The sequence below is a fragment of the Castor canadensis genome, chromosome 3 (assembly GCF_047511655.1).
Source record: "Castor canadensis chromosome 3, mCasCan1.hap1v2, whole genome shotgun sequence".
NCBI classification, from domain to species: Eukaryota; Metazoa; Chordata; class Mammalia; order Rodentia; family Castoridae; genus Castor; species Castor canadensis.
In genome coordinates, this window is record NC_133388.1 from 198,087,925 (window position 1) to 198,110,069 (window position 22,145).

Below are 22,145 nucleotides of genomic sequence, written 5' to 3' on the forward strand. Positions count from 1 at the left end.
TTTTCACCAGCAATTTCTGCAGTGAAAAAGTAAGAGGAATGTCCAGTTCCTTGCAAATTTGTCAGCACTTGGTCTTGTCACTATTTTTTTATTTTAGCCATTTTCATAGGAATGTAGTGACACCTTGTGTGACTTCGGTCTGCATTTCCGCAGGGTAACACTTTTTTCATGTGCTTATTTGTCCCTCTGTATCTGCTTGCTCACAAACTGTCTCGTTCATATTGAGGCACATTTTCTAATTGGTTTCTTTGTGCTGTTAAATTTTGAGTTCTTTATGTATTTCACACAATACTTCTTTGCCAGATGTGGCCTGAAATTGTTTTCCCCAAGTCTGTAGTTTGCTTTTCCACTCTCAATGGAGCTTGTAGCAGAGCAAATGTTTGAATTTGGTGAAATCCCAATAGTCAACTATCCCTTTTATGGATCGAATCTTTGCCAAACCCTGCATGGCATCTTTTAATGTCTTCTTCATGCCAAAGCCATATTTTTAATTTCTGAAATTGGTCATTTGTGGATTAGCTCTTAGTCATAATCACTCTAGAAGTTCATGGAGATTTATGATTTTTATTCATTTTGTCAAAGAAATGGCTTTCAGTTTGGTTGTTTCTTTTGTGAACTTTCTGTGTCATCAGTTTTTGTTTCTTCTTTCTTTGAGTTTGCCATTTTTACTGTAATTTCTTTATATAGATAGATACTCAGATTTCTAATTTCAGATTTTTCCCATTAGTATATGACTTGAGATCATGAGTTTCTCTTAAGCGTTGACTTTAGCACTACACCACAGGAAATAATGTCACACACACTATTATTTAATATATTTTCCAATTCCCATTGTGTTTCTTTAGTCTTAGATTATTTACAGAATTATTGCTTAACTTCCAAACACTTGGGATTATTTTAATTCTGTTTATTTTTGTATTTAATTGCTCTGTGGTCAAAAATACCCTGTAGATGATTTCAATCCGCTGAAGTCGCTGAGATGTGCTGTATTCCCAGCAAGTGGATAAAGAGCAGATGGATTTTCCATCACGCTTGGAAACACTGCGGTTTTAAGTTGCTGGATATGGTGCTCTATATATGTGAGTAAGCCAAGATGCTCGTGATGCTCAAATAATTTGCGGATTCACTGTATTATATACCAAAGTAAGTATGTTTAACTTTTATTTCTGGTAACGTTTGCTTTATATATTTTGAGGGTACGTTAATAGATAATACACAAATTTGCAATTATATCTACCTGTCGGATTTACTCTTCTGCAGTTGTGAAAGGCCTTCCATCACTATGACGCTTCTTGCTAAGCACCCCCTTTGATAGCAGAAACGACCACACTTCTTTTGTCACACCCTGAGTCGACTCCCCTGCTCCTCTGTCCTAGTAGAACCACGCTCTGCATACTCTTCAGGTACCCATCCCACTGCCATGCCAGGAGGCGCCGCCAGGGGCGCCAGCGCAGGCGGGAGAGCCCTGGGCGGAACGACACAGCTCCTTCCGGTCCGCTTCCTGTCTCTTACCTGCCACTTCCGGTCCCTCACCTCTCCTGGGCCGGAAGGGCTTTTCTCTGAACACAGCTGAAGCCGGCTTGAAGGTTCCGGTCTGTCTGGACTGGGCTTCACCGTGAGCGTCAGACCCAGGCCGCAGCTAGCGACACCCCTCAGGGTCTGCACCCCGTGGCCCGTCCAGCCCAGACCCCACGCCTCGGTCCCTCCTGAGGATACGCCCCCAGCCTGGGCCCCTGAGCCCTGAGCCCAACCTGCTCCTTCATCCCTTGCAGCATCGCGGGGCTTTGGCTCCGACTGTCAGCGCCCACCGTGGGTCCTTCGAGCTCAGCTCCACCTGACCCCTCCTGAGGGTCTGCGCCCCGACCCTGGGCCCCAGGTTTGTTACTTGGCGCCGTGTGACCCCAGCCAGAGCTCATCGTGGCCTTGCAGAGCGCGAGCCGAGTGCTTGTTCAGCTCGATGCGGGCCGGGCTGGACCTTCCCTTGCGGGCTGGGTGTCCGTCGGTCGGCTTTCCGTCTGTGTCGCTCAGAAGCGTGCCTGCCCCTGGGATGGCCGCCGCCTGGGTCCTGCGCGGTGACCAGGTCCTCGCGTTAAGTGAGCCGCGCACCGGTCAAGATGTCCTTTCTTCCAGCAGCGTGGCCCCGTCATCCACGGCCATCGCCTGTGTTCTCTCTTGGAGCTCAGTGCTGGGCTTGTTGCCCCCGTGAGACTGGTGGCCATCTTCTCCCTGGCGACTTTTACGATTTTCTCTTTACTTTTGGTCTTCAGCAGTTTTACCCAGGTACAATTTTCCTTTTCGCCTGTTCTTCAGTTTTTTAGTTTTCCAAGTCTGTGAGCTGATATCCTTAATCAGCTTTGGAAAAATGTTATCTTCTCTTAAAATACTGTTGGTCGCGTTCGCTCCTTTTTTCTACTGGCTCAGTTTTTCTTCATTTCTCAACTAGCACTTATTTTCTACTTCTTTCCTCCTGTTTTAACATTCACAAGTAACACACTTATTCTAGGAAAACATCTTGGATTACAAATAAATATATGCATCCACAAGCCCTTGTGCACCATTTAAAACTGTCAGTGTTAAAGTTCTGATTTTAATAAAATTCTCAACATTAAACGAGAATTGCTCACTTATAAGTTTGACTTTAACAACATCTGAAAATAAAATTTAGTAAAATTATGGCTTCCAAAGTTAAGTTGGCACAGTCTATATAAGACAGAGTTCAGACAGAAATAAACTTCACCAAAACAGTTACATAACCCATCCTTATCCTTTCTTCTGACATTTTACACACCTGTAAAAGCCACCTTTTTACAGTCTTTAAAATCAAAGGGATGTCTGCCCTCAAGATGAGCAATTTCTACACATGGTAAGACATATCCAGAGGACATTCTTGTGTTTACCCACAGGAACGACATCATTTTCTGCACATTCAGCAGTGCAATAAATGTTTAACCTTAATGAGAAGTTCCGTAGGTATATACGTTGCCAAACAATGCAAAATAACTCACAATGTAAAACCAAGAGTATTAATTGTCATTACTAAAACCCTGCAACATTTGTTTTTACAAACCCTAAAACTGTAAATAGGAATTCTTTTAATTTACTGAATCAAGGGAAGTATTTTAAATGTCAAAATATACATACTGAATGTGATTTAGCACATAAGCACCAAAAAGTTTACAAATTGTTTAAACATCAAGGTGCACTTACATTCACTTTGAAGGAAGGAATGGTACCCCAAAGTTCATTAATATTTAAGAAATACCTGAATAGCATCCAACTTACAGCAAAATAACAAATACTACTTTTAGGTTTTTTATACAAGCCATCTAAAAATGTAGGTTGAGAGTTTAAGTGCTGCCTTAGACTGTGAAAGGCAGTTTGATCATTTGTTTATGTGTTTAATATACTTCACACACAATGGGATTTAATGAATGCCCCAAAAAATTAAAAAGTAAAATGAAATGGAGTCAGTTTGTGAACATATGAAGTTAGGAAAATGTTAATCTATATACTTATGCAGCACTGGACGTAAAGCCATTTTGGAGAAAATAAAATTATTTTTGAAATGTTATCAGTCTACTCAGTAAGTACAACTTTTCTAAATATGACATTATAGCTTTGGGCAATAACTTATGTTGTGATGTTAGATGATGAAAATACATAATTTCTTGGTTTATAAAACAAAATTATTGTTATGTTAAAAGTGTCTTTTTCAATCACTTGGTCAATGCTGATGGAAAAATGGAAAATAATACATGCCTGTTTGCTCTAAATATACTACTCATAGGTGTCCTGAGTGACCTCGTTAGATTGGGGAGGAACTGACCTGGTTCCCCAGTTCTGTGGAGCCCAGCCTCTAGCCTCACTCTAAACAGCTTGCATAAAACCAAGCTATCCTCGCTGCACAAAATCCAGAAGCAATGGTCCTGAATGTCATCTGCGTTTGCATATTGACTTCCATGTGTGCATTAAAACAGAATGTGTTGTGCTTTTCACAAACCTCACTTTTCATCTCATTTTATTTCTTGGCTTCTCATGAAGGGAAAACAAACACTAAGAAAAGATGTACAACAGAAGTCAGACTGCAAGGTAACGAAAGGCCAGCCTTTGAGACTCGATCTTAATGGAGATCGAGTGCCATATCTCTTGTCCCCCGCATGGCCCTAGAGAGCAGGAAAAACCAATCATCCTCAGGGCAGCTACCCGCTTCAGGATGTGACCATGTCCAGTTATGTTGGGAGCTTTGTGGAATGTGGAAGTGCTGATCGTGCAAATAGATTTCCTAAACTGCATCCATTTTAATTTCAAATCCTAATGTGTTGCGAGGGGCCTGGGCTCTCCAGGCTGAGGGTCTGTTCCTTCAGAAAGGTCTCTCCTCTGTCTCCAACTCATTGCTCTTACTTTATCTTGTCCCAGCGTTTCCTGGATTGAACCAGTAGTGCCACACAAAGCCACTTCTAGATCCTCTCAGAAATGTCTTCATGGCACAGTCAGCCCTGAGACCAGGTTCCTTGAGATCAGGTTGACTTCTCCCCTAGTTTGGTTTTTAATTCAAGGCATATCTCCTTCTAAAATCCTCATGGCTGTTTTACTTTAGCTTCCCATCTTAATGGAGATCGAGTGCCATATCTCTTGTCCCCCGCATGGCCCTAGAGAGCAGGAAAAACCAATCATCCTCAGGGCAGCTACCCGCTTCAGGATGTGACCGTGTCCAGTTACTGGCTAGCTCCTGCCAGCGTCTCATGCCGTCTCAGCCCTGACCTCCACACCGCTGGACTACCCGTGTCTGCTCCACCACTTTCCTTCTCCCTTGCCTTAAGGACCTCCCAGGGTGCTGTCTTGCCACTCAAACCTTATTTGAACTCTTGTTGTGAGATGTACCACAGAGAAACACGACTGTCAGGAACGGATTCTTTCAGCTTCCTGGCCCCTTCCCACACAGGCTCTGTCTGTGTATGCCTGTGTGTTGCACTGCCAGGTTGACAGGAGGAAGTGACTATCCTTCGTGCCAGCATCTACCCTTGGACACGCATCCACGCCATCCCACCTGGGCGGGGCCCTCACGAATTGTCAGAGCTCAAGTCCTTGCTCTTTTCTCTTCTCTTCTTTGTCAGTGTGTATTAATTGTACAAAGTGTTTCACTGTGATACTTCCATTCATGCATGCAATGAACTGGTCAAATTTATGCCTATTCTCTGTTACCCTCTCTCGCCCTTCTAAGCAGGTTTCATTATTCTGTTTTCTACATGCCCATCAAGCACTTTGATCATATTCAGCCCCCTTCACCCTCCTTTCACCTTTTACCTGCTTCTGGTCCCCAATTCCCCCATTTTACACTCATATCATTCAAGCCCTTGTTCTTGACTGAGTTTTCATAACCATAATGCAGTGCCCACTCTGTCCCCCAACCTTCCCTAGGCACTACCCTCTGCATCTCCCTCATTCCACTGTGGGCCTTCTAGAAAGAATAGCTAACGCTGGCAACAGGGTATTCCTTGATTTGTTCTAACTCCTCATCCTGCAATGCTCTGGTATAATCGCAGCCATCATCGAGTCACGGAAAGTGCTCTTCCTGTTGCCCAAGGCCCACCATTCCAAATTTTGGACTTTACCTTATTTACATTTCTTGACCTTTGGTTATTTTCCACTGCAGATTACATCTTCTGTTTGAAGGGCTGTCAGGTTGCCATGGCAATGCTCCCAGGCTCACCTTCCCCACTTACTCCTGAGTGAGGTACCACCTTTTCCTAATGAAAGTAGTGCCCTCAAGCCCCAGCCCAGGACTTGAGCTGGGAGCACCTTGTCTGCTGTTGCTGGTGTGGGTGCCAAGGGCAGTGTGTGAACTCAGACCCTGTGACAGGCAAAGGGAAGTGCAGGCTGGAGGTCTCCAGTCCTGGAGATGGTGACCAGTCCTTAGGGACCCTGCCTTCTCCTAGCCCCCAGAATGGACTTTGGTCTCATGTTTGGAAGGTTGAATGTGACAAGGATGGCCTTGTTCTCCATGCCTCAGGAACAGCGCAGAAACTCTTCTGGAAAGTTCCCCTGGCCTCCCCACCCAGCAGACTCCCGGTGTCAGACCAGAAGGGAGACAAGAAAGGGGTGTGTGGGTGCGTGCTGGCCTGACATAGGAGTGAGCAGAAGTTCTCCTTTACTTGGAACCTTGAAGTGGCTGCAGTTCACTTCAAATAAGGAGGAAGTATACGTGCTGCTGTCCACCTGGGTCAGATGTTGGACAAATAAATACATGGGGAAAATTCACAAATCCGTGTACCTGTGCCAGGCATCTTTCACTCGAGGGATATTTACCCATCTCATTCAGCCTCTCCCACTGATCCCAGGTCCCCTGAAGGTCAGAAGCACAGAGCACATCCTCTTCGTGTGTGGGATGTGGGCTCTCTCCCCATCAGTGCAGAGGAAACGAGGAGTAGAGGAAGGGAGTGGTTGTCAGCACTCAAGATCCTAAGGCTTGATTCCAGAGACATGGTCAACAAAACTGAGGCTGGAAGTCGGCACATGCTGTCATCAAGCTGGGGAGATTTGGGGACGAGAGCCGCTGGGCTCAGCCCCCTCCCCTCCCTAAGGCCCCATGGAGTCAGACCAAGAGACAATCAATGGAAAACAAATTTAATTAACAGGTTCCAACAGTCTACAATGAGTTCAAGCCCCACAAAGCACAGCCCAGACCTTCTGTGGATCACTGCAGGCCGAGGCCAGTGAAGGCTGCAGCGTTGAGCACTGAGAGGATGGTCAGCACAGAGTGGCTATGTCTCCTCTCACCAGCTCTCCCAGCCTGCTCTCGGAACGATTCTATTGCTTTGCTGGGTGGCCCCAAATTATTGCATAAGTTCTCTTTACAGCACCTTGCATATAAGAAGGGTAAGGGACTCTCCAGTAAAAAGGTCTTGGGTGGTGCAGGGCCAGGGACCTCAATTATTGGACAAAACCGGATGCATTGCTTCGAAACCATGTAGAAGCGTGGGAGTATTTCTAATAGGAAAGAAAGACAGAAGAAAATCGCAAGAGTTCAAAGCCCCAACACCAACACTTTTCTGTCTGCCTGTGAAACCTACACTCTTTGGTGCCTTGTCAGGCCCACACTCAAACAAGGCATCTTGAAGGGTGGGAGGCAGAAGCCACCACCCAGGAGGAAGAGGGTCAGGCCCTGTGTCCACAGCTGATTTGGGCAGGGTGTGAGCCTGTGTGTTATGTGGCCATCGGGTGTTCCAGTCCTGGCCTGTCCACATGCTCTGGGGAACGCAGGCTCCTTGTGCCTCTGCTTCTTAAACAAGGTTGGCGCAAGCCTTTGTGACCTCAGACAGACCCAGGCAGCATGTGCCTACTGGTCACCCTGACACTTGCCCTGGGACTGGTGCTGGCCCCTCAGGAGGCTTGGCACAGCTCTGGGGTGGGGGGGGGAGCTGAGCCTGGTACCTCACCTCATCTTATCCCTTGTTGTGTGAATCATTTTTTGATATGAATGAATAAAGTTCATGTGGATTGAACTGAGTCCCAATTCTTGAGCATCACACACACTTCCTGGAACACAGAGGCACCAGGGAGTGACTGGCAAACTGAATTTGAATTCTCAGCCTTTAAAAAAAATACCATGGCGGTCATGATGTCGTGGCTCTCCTGACTACTCTTTGATCTCCCCATGCACCCAGATCCTCCGGGTGAATCGCAGTGGACAACAGTGCAGTTGATCTGGAAACACTTCTTCCAGAGCATACTTGAAGCCTGTGTCCCTACTCTGATAAATCTCCTACGAAATCTATCAAGACACTATTCTCAGTGAGGCATGTGACATTTAAACTTATTTTTTATTGGAAAGAGTAAATCTGTATTTTCTTCCAATACCCCAACTGCTGGTGTGCACACCCTGCCCAGTGCTAGGGCCTTCCTCTCCTGTCGCATTCTTGGCCTCTCAGGCCTTTCTTTAACTTTTTTTTCCTAGGGGGAGGGGAGTCATGGGGTTTGAACTCAGGACTAGGCAGGTGCTCTGCTACTTGTGCCGTACTTCCAGCCCTTCCTTGTTTTGCTTTAGTTACTTTTCACATAGGCTCTCATGTGTTTGCCTCAAACTGAGCTCCTACCACCTGTGATTCCTATGTAGCTGGGATTACAGGCACATGTCACCATGCCCAGCTTGTTGGTCAAGAGGGGATCTGGTTAACTTTTTGTGTGGGCTGGCCACGAACAGCAGCTCTTCTGATCTCTGCCTCCTGAGTAACTGGGCTTACAGATCAATACACCTGGCCTCGTTTTTTGTTGTTTTTAAAGGTCACTTTCCAGAAGTTATTCTCCACTGAGGCGAACTACACAGGTCCTAATTGCCCAAAGCGATTGCTGCCCTGCTGAGGCTCCCGTGCCCGCCCTGTGTGAACAGAGACACTTACTCATGGCAACAACCGTGCAGTACTTCTCGTCCTGCCGGCAGTCCTGTGCACCTGTGCATTCAAAGCTGTTCTCGATCTCACAAACGTGGCACTGCAGCCTTGAGTCTGGAAGAAGCAGAGTCTCACATCCCACTCCAGACAGACGGAGCTCCACCGTCCAGGTCACCTCAAAGCCAGCGAGCTTTCTCCTTAGATCGGTGTCCCAGTGTGGCCCAGGCCGGCCGTGAACGGCCTCAGCCTCCTGAGCTCTTCGACCGAGCTCCGGGGCTCTCTCGCCCCCCAGGTGTGTCACCTGGTCACTGAGCTCGCCCGTCCTGCGGCCCCTCTGCGCACGTCCACCCCCGCCCCGCGCGTCCTCCCAAGCCGCCGGACTCCTGCGCTGCCCGCCACATCCGCGTGGCGATGGCCGGGGTGGACGCGAACCCGCCCGCCCCCGCCACGGCCCCCGCCGGGGACGTACCCTGCCTTCTGGTCCTGTTGGCCATGTGCACCTGGGGCAGGCCCAAGGCCAGGAGGAGCGCCAGCAGCAGCGCCATGTCCAGCGCGTGCCAGGCCCTGCCAAGGAGCAGCGGGTCAGTTCGGCCTGCGGGGCGCCGGGGCCCAAGGGCGGCTCCCCCGACCCCAAGACCTCGATGTCCCCACCCGTCGGGTCCCCCAACCCCTTCCGTCCCATGGAGCCTGTGCCTCCGCCGTCCGGGACCCCAGCAGGGCCAGGAGGCCGGCGCCCACCTGCAGCGTCGTGCTGTCGCCGCCACGCTCTCTGCCCCGCCCTCCCGAGCGTCACCGCGCTCCTTCTGGAACATTCCCCAGCATGCCCAGCCCTCCGGGGTCGCCCAGTCGGGCAGACGGGGGCGCGGGCCGGGACCCCAGGGCCCCACTCTCATCTGCCCCCATCATCGGGGAGTCAGGGCCTGCTGTCCCCAGAGCGCCCTGCGCGGACGCACCCGGCACAGCAGCGCTGGGCGACAGCAGGCGACAGGGTTCAGGCACAAGAGGCCTCCACCGCCGTTAGTCACTTCTCAGTGTGCTTTCCCCGATGGACACAGGCCCATCCGAAGCCATGCCGCGTGCTTTCTCCCCTCAGCCTGGGGCAGCACGCGCGTTCTTCCTTTTTCACAGTCGACTACGAGTCTGGGCTCTGAATGTAGCGTAGCTGATGTAAACGGCCGCCTTTAATGAACGTCTGTGCTGTTCACGGCCTGAATGTTCGAACTGCCCATGAGGGCACTCGGCACTTATGCCGGCATCATGTCAGGACAGCTTCCAGCAGTGAGGCACAAGGGCAAAGCCCTCCATCGCCTCACGGGCTGGACGTCCTCACTGCGCAGTCGCAGCCTCGTGCCCACCGCCTAGGCAACCAGGCTGGGCGTGTCTAGGCTCGGCCCGCTCCTCCCGCTCCGAGCCCCGCCCCTCCTGCGGGCCCCGCCCCTGCCGCGGGCCCCGCCCCCACCGCGAGCCCCGCCCCTACCGCGAGCCCCGCCCCCACCGCGGGCCCCGCCCTCCGCCCCCTCGGCTGGCCCCGCCCAGTGAGGGCTTCAGAGGCTGCTCACCTGCCTGGGTCAGCCTCAGATCAATGCCCAGCCCTGCATCAGACCGCACTCCAGTCTCTGCCTTGGGGGCATCAGCACCACAAATGAACCTGGTGTCAAGCTTCTCTTCACTGGAGGCCCTGCCCTCCCCTCTCTGTCTCCTTCCCAGCCCACCCTGCCGCTTCCCTTGGTAGAACAGAGCATTATGGGATGCCTCACATTCAGCATACGGACGGAAATTTATGCCAATAAGCACCTGCATGAAAAGATAGGTTTCAAATAGACAAACTGATGATGCATCTCAACACCTAGAAAAACGAGAACCCAAAACTAAAAGAAGGAAGAAATAGCAATGTTCACAGCAGAAATAAGTGAAATGAAGGCTAAAATATCAATACAAAAGATTAATGGAAGAAAGAGTTTAACAAGAAAATAAAACTGACAAACCCTGGGCTAGACTAAAGAAAAAAAGAGAGGGGACCCTAATAAATAAAACAGGCGATGAAATGGGATATGTTGCAAGTGATACTCCTGAAATACAAGGGTCATTATAGACCTTTGTGAAAAACGATATGCCAACGAATTGCAAAACCTAGAAGAAATGGATAAGTTCTTTGTGTTCCTGCCAAATCCTAGAAATGGAAAAATTCATGTACCACATATGATCAAAAGAAATCTAATTCCAAGATCATACCAAAGCGCAAAAGAACAATATATAGAATGACATAGAATCAGTAAGAAAAGTCTCCCAACAAAACAAAGCCCAGGACTCCATTTCGAAACCTTTGAAGAAGAACTAACACTAATATTTCTCGAAATACTACAATGAATTTAAAGCAAGGAAACTCTTCCAAACTCATCTTATGAAGTTTCATTCTATGTAGCAAGAATTACTCTGATACCAAAAGTACACAAGGGCACAAGAAAAGAAAACTAGAGCCCGAAACCCTGATGAACCATGATGCAAAAATGTTCAGCAAATCGAGCCAAACAACACATCAAAAAAGATCATTAGCAGAGCTCATGGTTCCTGCCTGAAATTCCAGCTACCCAAGAGAACGGCAGTTTGAGGCCAGCCTGGGCAGATTTGTGAGAACACCTATCAACCAATAAAAAAGGTGGATGTGGTGGCACAAGCTTGTTATTGCAGCTGTGGAGGAAAACTAAATAAGAGGACCAAGGTCCAGGATGATCAGGGCATAAAAGTGAGACCCAAAATAACTAAAGAAGAGGGGCTGGGGTTCATGTGGTAGAGCTCCTGGCTAGCGAGAGCAGGGCCATGAGTTCAAAGCCCAGTGCCACCAATATATACCTACATATGCTTACAGCTGTAAATGTCCCTTCAGCACTGCTCTTCTGGCTTCCGACAAATGCGGTATGTCCTGTTGTAATTTTGTTTTGCTCCATGGTAGTTTCTACTTTCTCCCTTTACTTCTAAATATGTGTTGTTAAATTCCTTGCATCTGTCAATTTCCCATTTTCCTTGTGTTTTTGACTTCTATCTTTATCTCCCTTGTGTCAGGAGAAGAGCCTTGTGTGATTTTAGCATTCTCAGATGCACTGAGACTTGTTTTCTGGCCTGTGGTTTTTCTGGGACTCCGTTGGGCACACCTTTAGGAAGAATGTGTATCTGATTCTGTAGGAGGGAGTGTTCCATACATGCTGCTCGGTCTTGACTTTCTCATTATTGGAATTTTTTGTCCCCATTTTTTTCATCTGTTACAAAAATGCAGCATTTAGAACTCTAGTTAATATTTAAAACCTTTCTTTATCTCCCAGTGATTCCGTCAGTGTATCCTTAATATAATGGGGTCCCAAGAAAAATTGAGCCAATACTAGGTAGATATATAGAAAAGAAGGAATACAGGTATTTATTTTAAGGGTTGGTTTATGTGATTTTGGGTTCAGGAAATTTCAAAATGTGCAGGGCAGGGTGGGTGTCTGAAGACCCAGAGGAAAGTAGATTTTGCAGACCCCATGGAAAAGCTCTCAGAAGCAGTTACCCTCCAACCTCAGGGACCCTTGGCTTTTCTCCTTCTTTCCTCGGCCTAAGAGTTTGACTGAGGCACACACTCACTATGGAGCAGGATTTATGTTTCACAAAGCCTGGTGATTTAAATCTTATTCATACCTAACAATGCCTCCATAGTAATATCTGCATGTGTGTTTTACTTAATGGACTGGTGGTGGCCCTCTCCAAATTCATACGTAGACACCGCTTCTAAAGAGGCAATGAAGGGTAAAGGAGATCCCATGCGTGAAGTCCTAATCCTAGTGTCCTTACAGAAGAGAAGGAGAAAGCAGGAGGTCACCTGCACAGAGAAATGGCCATTGGGCTCGCAGGTAAGACAGCCACCTGCAATCCAGGTAGAGAAACCTACACTGCTGACGCCTCGATCTTGAACTCCTCACCTCTGGAACTTTGGGACACACCCATCTTGTCACCTGGGCACTTGCACATGGCTCCTTAAACCACAGGTAGTGTCCAAGTAAAAACAATATCAAGGACAGCCTCCCACCTAACACATGACTAACAACTCATTCACCTTTGTATTCCACACACAGAAATGCATCAGACTACAAATCTTCTGCACAGCCAAAGAGCCTGTCAATGGACTGAAGAGACAACCTGAAGGATGGAAGAAAATATACAAGAAGCACATATCTGGTAAACCACACATCTTAATATCCAACTCAACAGCAGAAAAACAAATACCAGGTTAACACAAGGGCAAGGGACCTGAGTCGGCATGTCTCAAAAGACAGAGCTGTAGCCACAAAGTATAGAAACAGATGCTCAATACCACAATGAGATGTCACCTGATACTGTAGCGCAGCTACTAGTGAGAAGTGGAGACTCTGGGGCAGGCACAGCCCAGGACTAGGAAGGCAGACAGGCTGTGTGAGGCTGGGGGAGGTGGACACAGATGAGACAGACAGGGGTCAAAGAGACCCTGCGGTAGGTGATAGCTGACCCTCCCCAGCTGGTCTGGCTCCTCTGCGCTAAGGGGTAAAGACAGAGATGGGGCTGAGGAGGCATTTGCCAGGACCCATAGCCCCTCACCCTCTCTTCCACTCTCTGAAGGGTGGGGTTCTGCCCTTCCCCTGGGACTCCATTTTAGCATCCTATGCTGCTCAGGATGGGAGAGGTTCGGCTGAGTGGCAGTGCAAGGAAGTGCAACCCATCTCATAACCGGGGGTGGAGGGGCATAGGAAGGTCCTACTTAGTAGGGTGCAGAAAGGACAGGAGGGGCCAGCCTTGTCTGAGGTCCCTCCCTTTTGTGTTCCACTGGCAGGCTGTACCCCGTTGGTGTCTTCCTGGAGAGAATGCAGCAGTCAGACTTGGTGCTTCAGAACTACCATATCCCGGCTGGGGTGAGTGAACCCCAAGTCCCCGGCAGAAGCCACATTGCACATGGCCCCACAAGGCAGCTGACTCCTCCCTCCGCGTCTGCTGCAGACATTGGTGCTGTTTCATCTGTATGCGATGGGCCGAAACCCCGCCGTGTTCCCGAGGCCAGAGCGCTACAGTCCCCAGCGCTGGCTGGACAGGAGGCTGCGTTTCCACCACTCAGTCTGGGGTGCGCCCGACAGTGGAAAGAGAGAGACTCCCCTGCTGCTGCGTCACGTGAGCACGAGGGGGCGGGGTCTGGAGGGGGCGGGGCCTCAGAGTGGGGCGGGGCCTCAGAGTAGGGCGGGGCCTGCATGGTGACCGGGGCCTTTTCAAATAGGATGGGACCTGGGCGGAGAATTCGTAATATTGCCCAATTCTGATGGGGAGGCCTCAGGCTCTTCACCTTAGGGCGAGGCCTGCAGAGAACCATACGCTGCTGTTCCGGGCAGCATGGTGGCAGCAGTGAGCACCTTGGGAGGAGTTTGGGTCAACACCCTGCCCTGCTGAGGTCAAACGGAAGCTTTGTCTCTGTCCCAGGTGCTGAAATCCTTCAGCGTGGAGACACTACACAAAAAGGATTTAAATTTGGTCTACCATTTCGTTTTGATGCCCGCCTCCTTTCCCCTCCTCACCTTACGTCCTGTCCACTAGTGCCCCCTCTGCATCAAAGGCATCAGCCAGTCGACCCGCGTCCCTCTACCCTGTCCCCAGGCCATCCGCCCCTTTCTCTCTCAAGGAACTGCTTTCAGCAAGCCCTGTGCACACATGGAAAAGCTGCAGCCCTCCTGGTCAGTGTTTGCCAGGCCAGGCCAGGACCTAGGAGGACCTCGGTGGCAGGTGGTGGCTTTGTCCCCAGTGTCACTCAGCTCCTTCTCCAGCAAGTAGTCTCTGCTGGGACACTTTCTCCTTCCCTCCCAGCAGTTGCTCCAGCCTCCTCATGTTTTCCTCCACAGCCCCTCAGACCCCACCCTTGCCTTCCTGTCCACTATCATGTACCCATGGCAACCTCTCCCTCTCCAATTTCCCACAATATCAGTAGGTGGTTTGAGATTGTGAGAGGGGACCCAGCATTGAGAGCCCAGGTTGAGACTCTCCTGCTGTGGCCTTCCTTCCCAAGCTGCTCAAAACATGAGAAGCTGTTGCAATTCGCCATCATGGGGGGAGACCCTGCAGATCAGAGTGCAAAGGCCTTGGGGGTGACTCATCCTGACCCATCCTCCTTTCCAAGATGAGAAAACTGAGTCTGGACAGAGCTGATCCCACAGCTAAGTGGAGTCTGCCACAAGACTCAGCCTCTATCACCTTGGGGTTGCAGGACCAGTGGGTGACCAGAGTTCAGCCCCCAGAGCAGTGCTGAGGGGTAGAAGCTAAAAGGAGATGGAGGTTGCCTGTGGGGCACAAAAAAGCTTGGATCACTGAAAACTGGCTCTTATCAGCAGAGTCTTCACATATGTCCCCTGGTCAACACTTGAGCACATAACATATGCCATCACCTGTGTGGGCAATCAGGACATGCTTCCATCCACCCTCATGTTTTCCTCATGCCACAGAGAAAATGTACGCCTGGGTCCCTGGCCTTGCTCCAGCCCACAACTTCAGGGAGAGGATGTGCCCTGGTTAGGACCACAGCCAACACACTGTCTTCCTCTCTGTCCCTTCCAGCTGCTCTAATAAAATGTCATACAACAGTATCTTCTGAAGAACAGAAATTCATTTCTGGAAACTGGCAAGTCCACGATCAAAGCAATAGTGTGTTCTGTGTCTGGTAAAGAAGGACTGAGTCCCTGGCTTAAAGGTGGGACCTTCTCCCCATGTCCTCACATGGTGAAAAAGGGCAAGGAAGCTCTCAGGTCTTCTTTTATGCAGACGCCAATGTTCCTCATGAGGGCTCTGCCACCTGTACCTGATACCCTCTTACTGCCCCACTGTCTTCTTATCATGACATCGATGATTAGCTTGCAACAAGCAAATACCACCCACGTCTGATATGGGTGAGACACAAGGTACAAGGCTTCCTGAGTCAAACTGTTCCCGTTGTGCCCTGGGAAATCCATCAAGTTACATGCTTCCAAAATTCAATGGCTGCACAGGTGTGTGATAGATGATCACTTTTCAACCAGGACAAGGGGAAAGAAGGAAGTAACATGCCTTAAGTTGCTCTGAAAACCAAAAGACTAAGCAAGGTTAAATGTTACAGTTCAAGAAATTCTCTGATGGCATGTCCTGCCTTACAGACATCCTGGGACAGGAGTTGGGCCCCCATGGTTCCAGGACACCTTGCCCTGTGGCTGTCCTCAGCAAAGGCCATGCCACAGCTTTCACAGCTGCAGTTGCAAAGCTGCTGTTCTCCTAAAACCCAATCCCCCATGGGTCTTGTTTCTTCACTGGGCACTACTTTCTCAGAATTCCTCTGCCTAGGACCTGCACCTGCCCCTCTGGGAATCTCATCTTTGCTGGCTGGTCAGTGAGAACCCTGCCCCACAGCTTTTCCCTCTGTACTCTAGTGGAGATGGACCCACAGGAGCATCCCCTGGAAGTGTAGCCACCGAAACCCAGGACACACCTGGGCCTGCTCGACCCACACTTGGGTGGGAAACATCAAGTCTCCAGAACACAAGCAAAAGACCCCTGAAACCGCAGTAGGTGGTGTGTACCAAGGCACTGGGGGAACCTCTGGACGCTCCGTGGCTCCTTGAAAAATATCTTCTTTTTAATTGCACTGTAGTTTGAACTCAGGGCTTCCTGCTTAGGTGCTCTACCACTTGAGCCATGACCCAATCCGTTTTTGCCCTGGCACTTTTCAGGTAGGGCTGTTGTCCAGGGACAGCCTGGACCTCAGTCCTCCAATTTATGCTTCACTCAGTAGCTGAGATAACAAGTGTGTGCTATCACACCCAGTTACTTGTTGAGATAGGGTGTCCTGAACTATTTCCAAGGGATGGCCTTGAACTGTGATCCTTCAGATCTCAGCTTCCTGAGAAGCTGAGATTATAAGTGTGAGCTACTGGAGCCCAGCTTCATTTGAAAACCTTGCAGTCTGGCTTTGTGATGGCTGTGGCAGTCACAGTGGCTTCTGAAATGCCTGCATGTACATTCTTCCCTTGCCTTGAACAATAAATCTGGGTGATCCATTTTAATCTGATTATCAGATTGTGTTCTGGGAATTCCCTCTGGAGCTCACTGTCTCATAGTTTGCAATGTGGACTGGCTAAGATTTCCAAATCTTCAAATTCTGAGTCCTTTGACATGAAAACTTCCACGTTTAACACATCTCAGTGTAGAGAAAGTGTTTTTAATCCAGAAAATGGAAACTTGATAAATTTGATGTCATAATAAGTTTTCTGCATTGCATTGCAAAGACAACTGATGAATTGGTCTAAAATAGTTCTAAAATACAAATACAGTGTTAAATTCCTTAATATTAAAGTCACCTTACATATAGGAAAAGAAAAACATCAAAAACCTGGTAAAGTGGTACAGCTCTATGAACATGAAATTCACACCAAAGAAACACAAACAGAAAATAACCTTCTGTGTGTTCTTCCCCAAGACCTCCAACTACAGGTTAGTCACGAGAAACCATCAGGTAAACCCAAATCCATTGATATGCTACAAAACACCTGAGCAGAATTTAAGCGTCAAGGTCATGAGAGATAAGGAAAGAAATGATCTAGGTCAAAGGAGACTAAGGAAAGACATTGACCCCATGTGATGAAGTACCTGGATCAATGCCTACTGCAAAACCAAGGGAGCAGAGTGGGAAGCAGATGTCTGCGGTTAGCTGACATTGCTGTACTAAAGTTAATTTCTTTGTGTTAATGAAGGCACCATGATTATCTAAACATTAGCACCAGGGACAAAACGGGAAAGGAAACTCTGCATTCCTCTGCAGCGCTTAGGAAACTCCAAGCTGATTTAAAATGAAATGTGAAAAAAGGTACACACAGTGATATTCACTCAGCATTGTTTGTCATTGCTGAATACTGGAAGCCACCTGAATGTTGCTATGTAGGATGAATATACCGTTGTACACAAGGGACAGCTGTGGAGCCATAAAAGCAAGGCATCACCTGAAGATCTTCACAGTGATTTTCATGACACACCGTTCTGTGAACAAATGAAATGTAAACATTACCTGTGCAGAGTTCCTTTTGTGTGGGAAAAAATCACAATCAGATAATAAAAGAATCAGAGGGAGCACAAAGAAAAGCTATTGAGGTTGCTGGAGTATGGGGTGTGGGTAAGAGGTGCAATGGTGACAAAGGATGATGTGACACCACTTCTGTCACTCATCTGAGTATTTCTTTGTGCAGTTCCAACTTTGTATCCATGATAGTTTTCACATACACAATTTTAAATGAAATGACAAGTGTGGAGTCAACATGAGGGGTGAGTTACAAGCTCCTGAGGAAACACTGAATAAACAACAATATATGGAGCAAATAATTTCCCAAGAACTCTGATAAACAGTTAAGAAGTTGCAGCAACCACATGTCTGCATAACCCAGAAAAGGCCACTGTCACACAATATGGAAATTCTATAGCATTTTGTACCCCTTTCTGGACCATCTTCCCGGTAGAGTGTGGAGAAACCAGACAACTCCCAGCGTCTCCCTTGGGATGAGCAGAAGGGAATAGCAATGTCTTGCAACACCCTGACTTGTCTGAGGACTGGGTTCTGTCTTGTCTGAATGTGAGTGCTGCTGCAAATAAAGCCTAGTTAGGCTGTGAGATTGGAGGTCACTGAAAGTGGTGGGCACTTCTACATGATGGTGCTTCAGAAAGTATGCAGACCTCCAAGTGCCTGGGAGGAAATGGAAAGAAATAAGAATAACTAAAAGGAAATTAAAACATTTAAAAGCAGCTGTGTGTATGGGGAACCCAGTGAAATTGCATCTATTCATCCAGAAAGACAGTGCCTTGCAATGTGTGTGAGAGTGTGGCAGGAAGGCAGAGAGGGGAAACAGAGATTAATGAGTGCTACAGTAAAACAAAGGAAAACCAGAGCTGGGGACTGTTAACCTGGAGACCAGAGAAGGGTCACCTCACCCCAGAGGTTAAAACAGTCAATGAAATAGTATGTGACTATGTATGGGACAAGCTGTATCCCCCATTTCTGTAACCTGCTCTAAATGGTATATAAGGCAAGCCCCCTTTGATCTGGGGCTCAGCCTTTGGACATGCATCCACTGAGTTGCTGCTGGCTTACTTAATAAACTTGCTTCCTGAAAGCTTTGGTGCCCTTTCAGTCTCTATCTGAGCCCTCCTGCAACATTTCTAGGGGCCTGGCTGGGATTTGGGTGTTGGTGTTTTCACCTCCTTGTCACCGTCTCAACTCCCCAGCCCACCTGGAGGGCTGCCCCTGCCAGGTGCCACCGGACTATGTTGATCCCCAGGAGGGAGCCTCTCTACAGGCGAGCAGAGGAGACAAGTTTGGTTGCACAAAGGAACCTGGAAAGGCTTGGGAACCAACCTAGGAGCCCCACTCATCAGACTGGTAAGAACATGGGTTCAAATTCAGGCCTACTGCAGAAGGCAGAAGCAAAGTCTGATCAACTCTCAAAAGACACCCTAGTAACTGCCCCTTTTGGGGGTGAAACTGTGTCTTTCAGGAGGGAGTGGGGTGAAAGTACTATACTGTGCAAGAGTGTGTGAAAGTGCGAGCCTGAGACATAGCCTGGTTATGAAGCAAGTGTGGAGTCCTGATCTGCGTGTCCATGGTGAACTCATATGGTCTAGAGTGGGCCCTAATAGGGCCTCCTGTTTGGGGCTTATAAGGACTCATTACAGCCAAGAGACACCTAAATCCCCACAAGGGGAGCAGCTGGAAATGGGCGAAGCGAGTGGTATTGTTTTCCCTTGTGTGCCTGAGAGGAGGACCCCTTACCTCCTCTCCACAGCCCTCATCCCTTCCATCTTTATCTCTGTCTAGATGCCTGGCAAATGGGAGGAATTGAAGGAGGTTAAGAGTGAGAACACCCACCTAAAGCTTTAAGAGGGGATTTAATGGAGATTATGGAGTCAGGCTGACTCCTGGCAAGCTTAGGACCTTCTGTGAAATAAACTGGCCTGCTTTTGGTGTAGGATGGCTCTCAGAGGGGTCATTAGATAAAGTCATGGTAAATAGAATTTTTAAAGTGATTATAGGGGAATTGACTGCTGGCAGGATGCATTCCTCAGTCAACCCACATGGCTAACACCCCACCTAAGAAAGCATGTAAGGTTATGGTAGCCAGGGTAGCAGCAGCTTCCAAGTACAGGGAACATGTAAAAAGCCAGAAAAACCCATATTAGTAGGGGCCCCCAAGGAGTCCCTGCCCCCCTTATCTGCCACTATATAGATTAGAGAATTTCTAGGAGCTGCAGTTTCTGCCGAATCTGGATTCCCAATTACTCTCTCTGCAAAACCCCTGTATGAAGCCACAAAGGAAGGAGAGTGGGAACTCATGGTATGGGGAGAGAAACACAAAAAGGCCTTAAAAAACTAAGAGGGCACTCACAAATGCCCCTGCTCTGGGCCTGCCAGCTGTGATAAAGCCCTTCTTCCTAAATGTACATGACAGACTGAGAGCTGTAGGAGTCTTGACCCAGCTGCTAGGTTCCTAGCACCACCCAGTGGCCGATTTATCAAAGCAACTTGATGCAATTTTGTGAGGCTGGCCGCCCTGCCTGTGCACCCTAGCAACTACTGCTGTCTTGGTGGCTGAAGCAGACAAACTTACTTTGGGACAAAAACTCACAGTCTGAGTTCCCCACTCTGTTTTGATTCTCATGAAATATAAAGAAAATTATTAGTTAACAAACTCCCAAATATCAAATATCAAAGCATGTTACGTGAAAACCTGCGTGACTGGCTAGAGGTTGTTAAGACTCTAAACCCAGCTACCCTATTACAGGTTAATTCAGGCCTACTGGAGAATGACTGTTTAGAAATTATGGATGAGCTGTTCTCCAGCTGGCCAGGCTTGACCAACCAGCCCGTTAGTCATCTGGACATTGAGTGTTTCACAGATGGCAACAGCTTTGTGTGAAAAGACACACACTTTGCTGGATATGCAGTAGTGACTCTGGACACTGTCATTAAAAACACAACCACTGCTAGTCCAGACTTATAATTCAGGAGAAAAAGTGTTAAACATGGACAAAGCTGGATGGGCCCCTAAGCAAGTAGTGGTCATGCCCTGCTGAGAGAACCAGAAGAGGGAGACAACAGCTGTTCAGGGAAACTGAAAGGCTGATAGGCAAGCCAAGCGAGCGGTCCTCACAGAAGGACAAACCTCAGCCTCACTGACAGCTGCCTTGTTCCCGTGCCCCTTATCTGAATGGGACCCACGGTATACTTCACAAAAACAGGCATGGCTTGAGACTGAAGGAGGAAATTTTCTACTAGATGGATGGTGGTTTACTGATGGCTGCATTGCCGTACCTGAGTCACTGGCTCCCACATTTGTCTAGCAGTTCCATGAAGGCACTCACTCAGGGTGGACAGCTCTCGAGACCACATTGACCCAGCATTTTTATGTCCCCAAGCTCTCCAGCATAAGTAAGATGGTATGTGCGAGGTACAGTTTGTGTGCCAGAAACAACCCCCAATATTTGCTGGTGTTTGTCTACACCTCCTCAGGATGGATAAAAGCATTCCCCACTCAGACTGAGAAAGCCCAAGAAGTGGACAGGTGCTTGTTAAAGAAAATCATCCCTTGATTGGGTGTGTCTGATGGGTCAGACAATAGGCCAGCCTCTGTGACTGAGGTGGTACAGATAGTGGCTAAGAGATTAAAAATAATTTAAAAGCTACACATGGCCTACTGCCCCCAGAGTTCAGAGAAAGCAGAACGAATGAACAGGACTCTAAAATTGCAGTTGGGAAAACTGTGCCAGGAGAGCCACCTACAGGGGATCAATTACTGTCCCTAGCCTTGCTCAGGATTAGGTCTGGCCCCACCAAGTGGACAGGTCTCTCCCCTTTTAAAATTCTTTTTAGACATCCACACCCGTCAGTCAAGGGGCTGCCAGGGGACCTTAAAAAAACAGGTGACCTCACCCTGAGACAACAGATGTGGGCCCTTGCGTTGACTCTCTCAAAAATCAATGACTGGGTAAGAGAGAGATTCCCTGTTAGCCTCACAACTCCCACACACCCTTATAAACCAGGGGATGCTGTTTGGGTAAAGGAATGGAACATTCAACTGGTAAAGCCCCACTGGAGAGGCCCTTTTGTTGTTGTTTTGTCCACGCCCACTGCACTTAAAGCAGCAGAGATCATTCCTTGGATCCACCACAGCTGAGTGAAGCCAGCTTCCCTCAGTGGGAGTGCATCCCTGATCCAGCCTCACCGTGCAAGATCACACTTTGGAATGCCTGGGCCCTTTCCCAGCAGGACCCTGCTTCCCAGGAGAAACAGGAGATCATGAGTGATGTGACATCAGCACTGCTCTAGTCACTCCAGAAGCTGACTAGTCTACTCACAGCAGAAGCTTGAGGAGTTGCCCATCTCACCTTTGAGGATGAATGCTTTCCATGTAGTCTTCTTGTAATCTCGGCCAGCTCTCTACCTGGGGACCCCCAGGCTTTCGTGTATGCACACTACCTGAGCGGGGAGTGCTGTTACCAAAACTCTGGTTTTCATACTTCTTATTCCTGTGCAGATGCCATTGTTGGGTCATGCACCCACAACCATACCACGTACTCAGTGTGCTTTCATGATGATCAGTATATCTGCTTTAACCCCATCTACTGCCCGCAAGAGCAAGCACTGGGAAGCTTATTAATTGCACCCAGGTTAATGACCCCAACAAACCTGTGTTTGCAATAGCTAAAAACACC

The 22,145-nt window shown here is 48.4% G+C and overlaps 1 protein-coding gene across 2 annotated transcripts; it reads left to right on the forward strand.

Annotated features, from left to right (window-relative positions):
• Positions 1-742: 742 nt before the first annotated feature.
• On the forward strand, positions 743-15,010 carry LOC141421759 (cytochrome P450 11B2, mitochondrial-like). Of its 2 annotated transcripts, XM_074069321.1 has the most exons (6): positions 744-1,876; positions 12,212-12,403; positions 12,491-12,593; positions 13,222-13,300; positions 13,386-13,553; positions 13,857-15,010. In XM_074069321.1, the coding sequence occupies exons 3-6, from the start codon at positions 12,562-12,564 to the stop codon at positions 13,968-13,970; spliced, it is 393 nt and encodes a 130-aa protein (XP_073925422.1). In that variant the 5' UTR covers positions 744-1,876; positions 12,212-12,403; positions 12,491-12,561; the 3' UTR covers positions 13,971-15,010. The 2 variants fall into 2 exon arrangements, with proteins under 2 accessions (XP_073925423.1, XP_073925422.1); XM_074069322.1 differs by lacking the exon at positions 12,212-12,403 and having other exon boundaries at positions 743-1,876.
• The last annotated feature ends 7,135 nt before the right edge of the window (positions 15,011-22,145 follow it).

What these genes read in the sequence shown, in the direction of transcription:
- LOC141421759 (XM_074069322.1), top strand. Translation starts at nt 12,562, where the DNA reads ATGGAAGAAAATATACAAGAAGCACATATCTG. An exon ending in ATACAAGAAGCACATATCTG is followed by an intron (nt 12,594 to 13,221) that starts GTAAACCACACA and finishes TTCCACTGGCAG; the next exon opens with GCTGTACCCCGTTGGTGTCT. An exon ending in ACTACCATATCCCGGCTGGG is followed by an intron (nt 13,301 to 13,385) that starts GTGAGTGAACCC and finishes CGTCTGCTGCAG; the next exon opens with ACATTGGTGCTGTTTCATCT.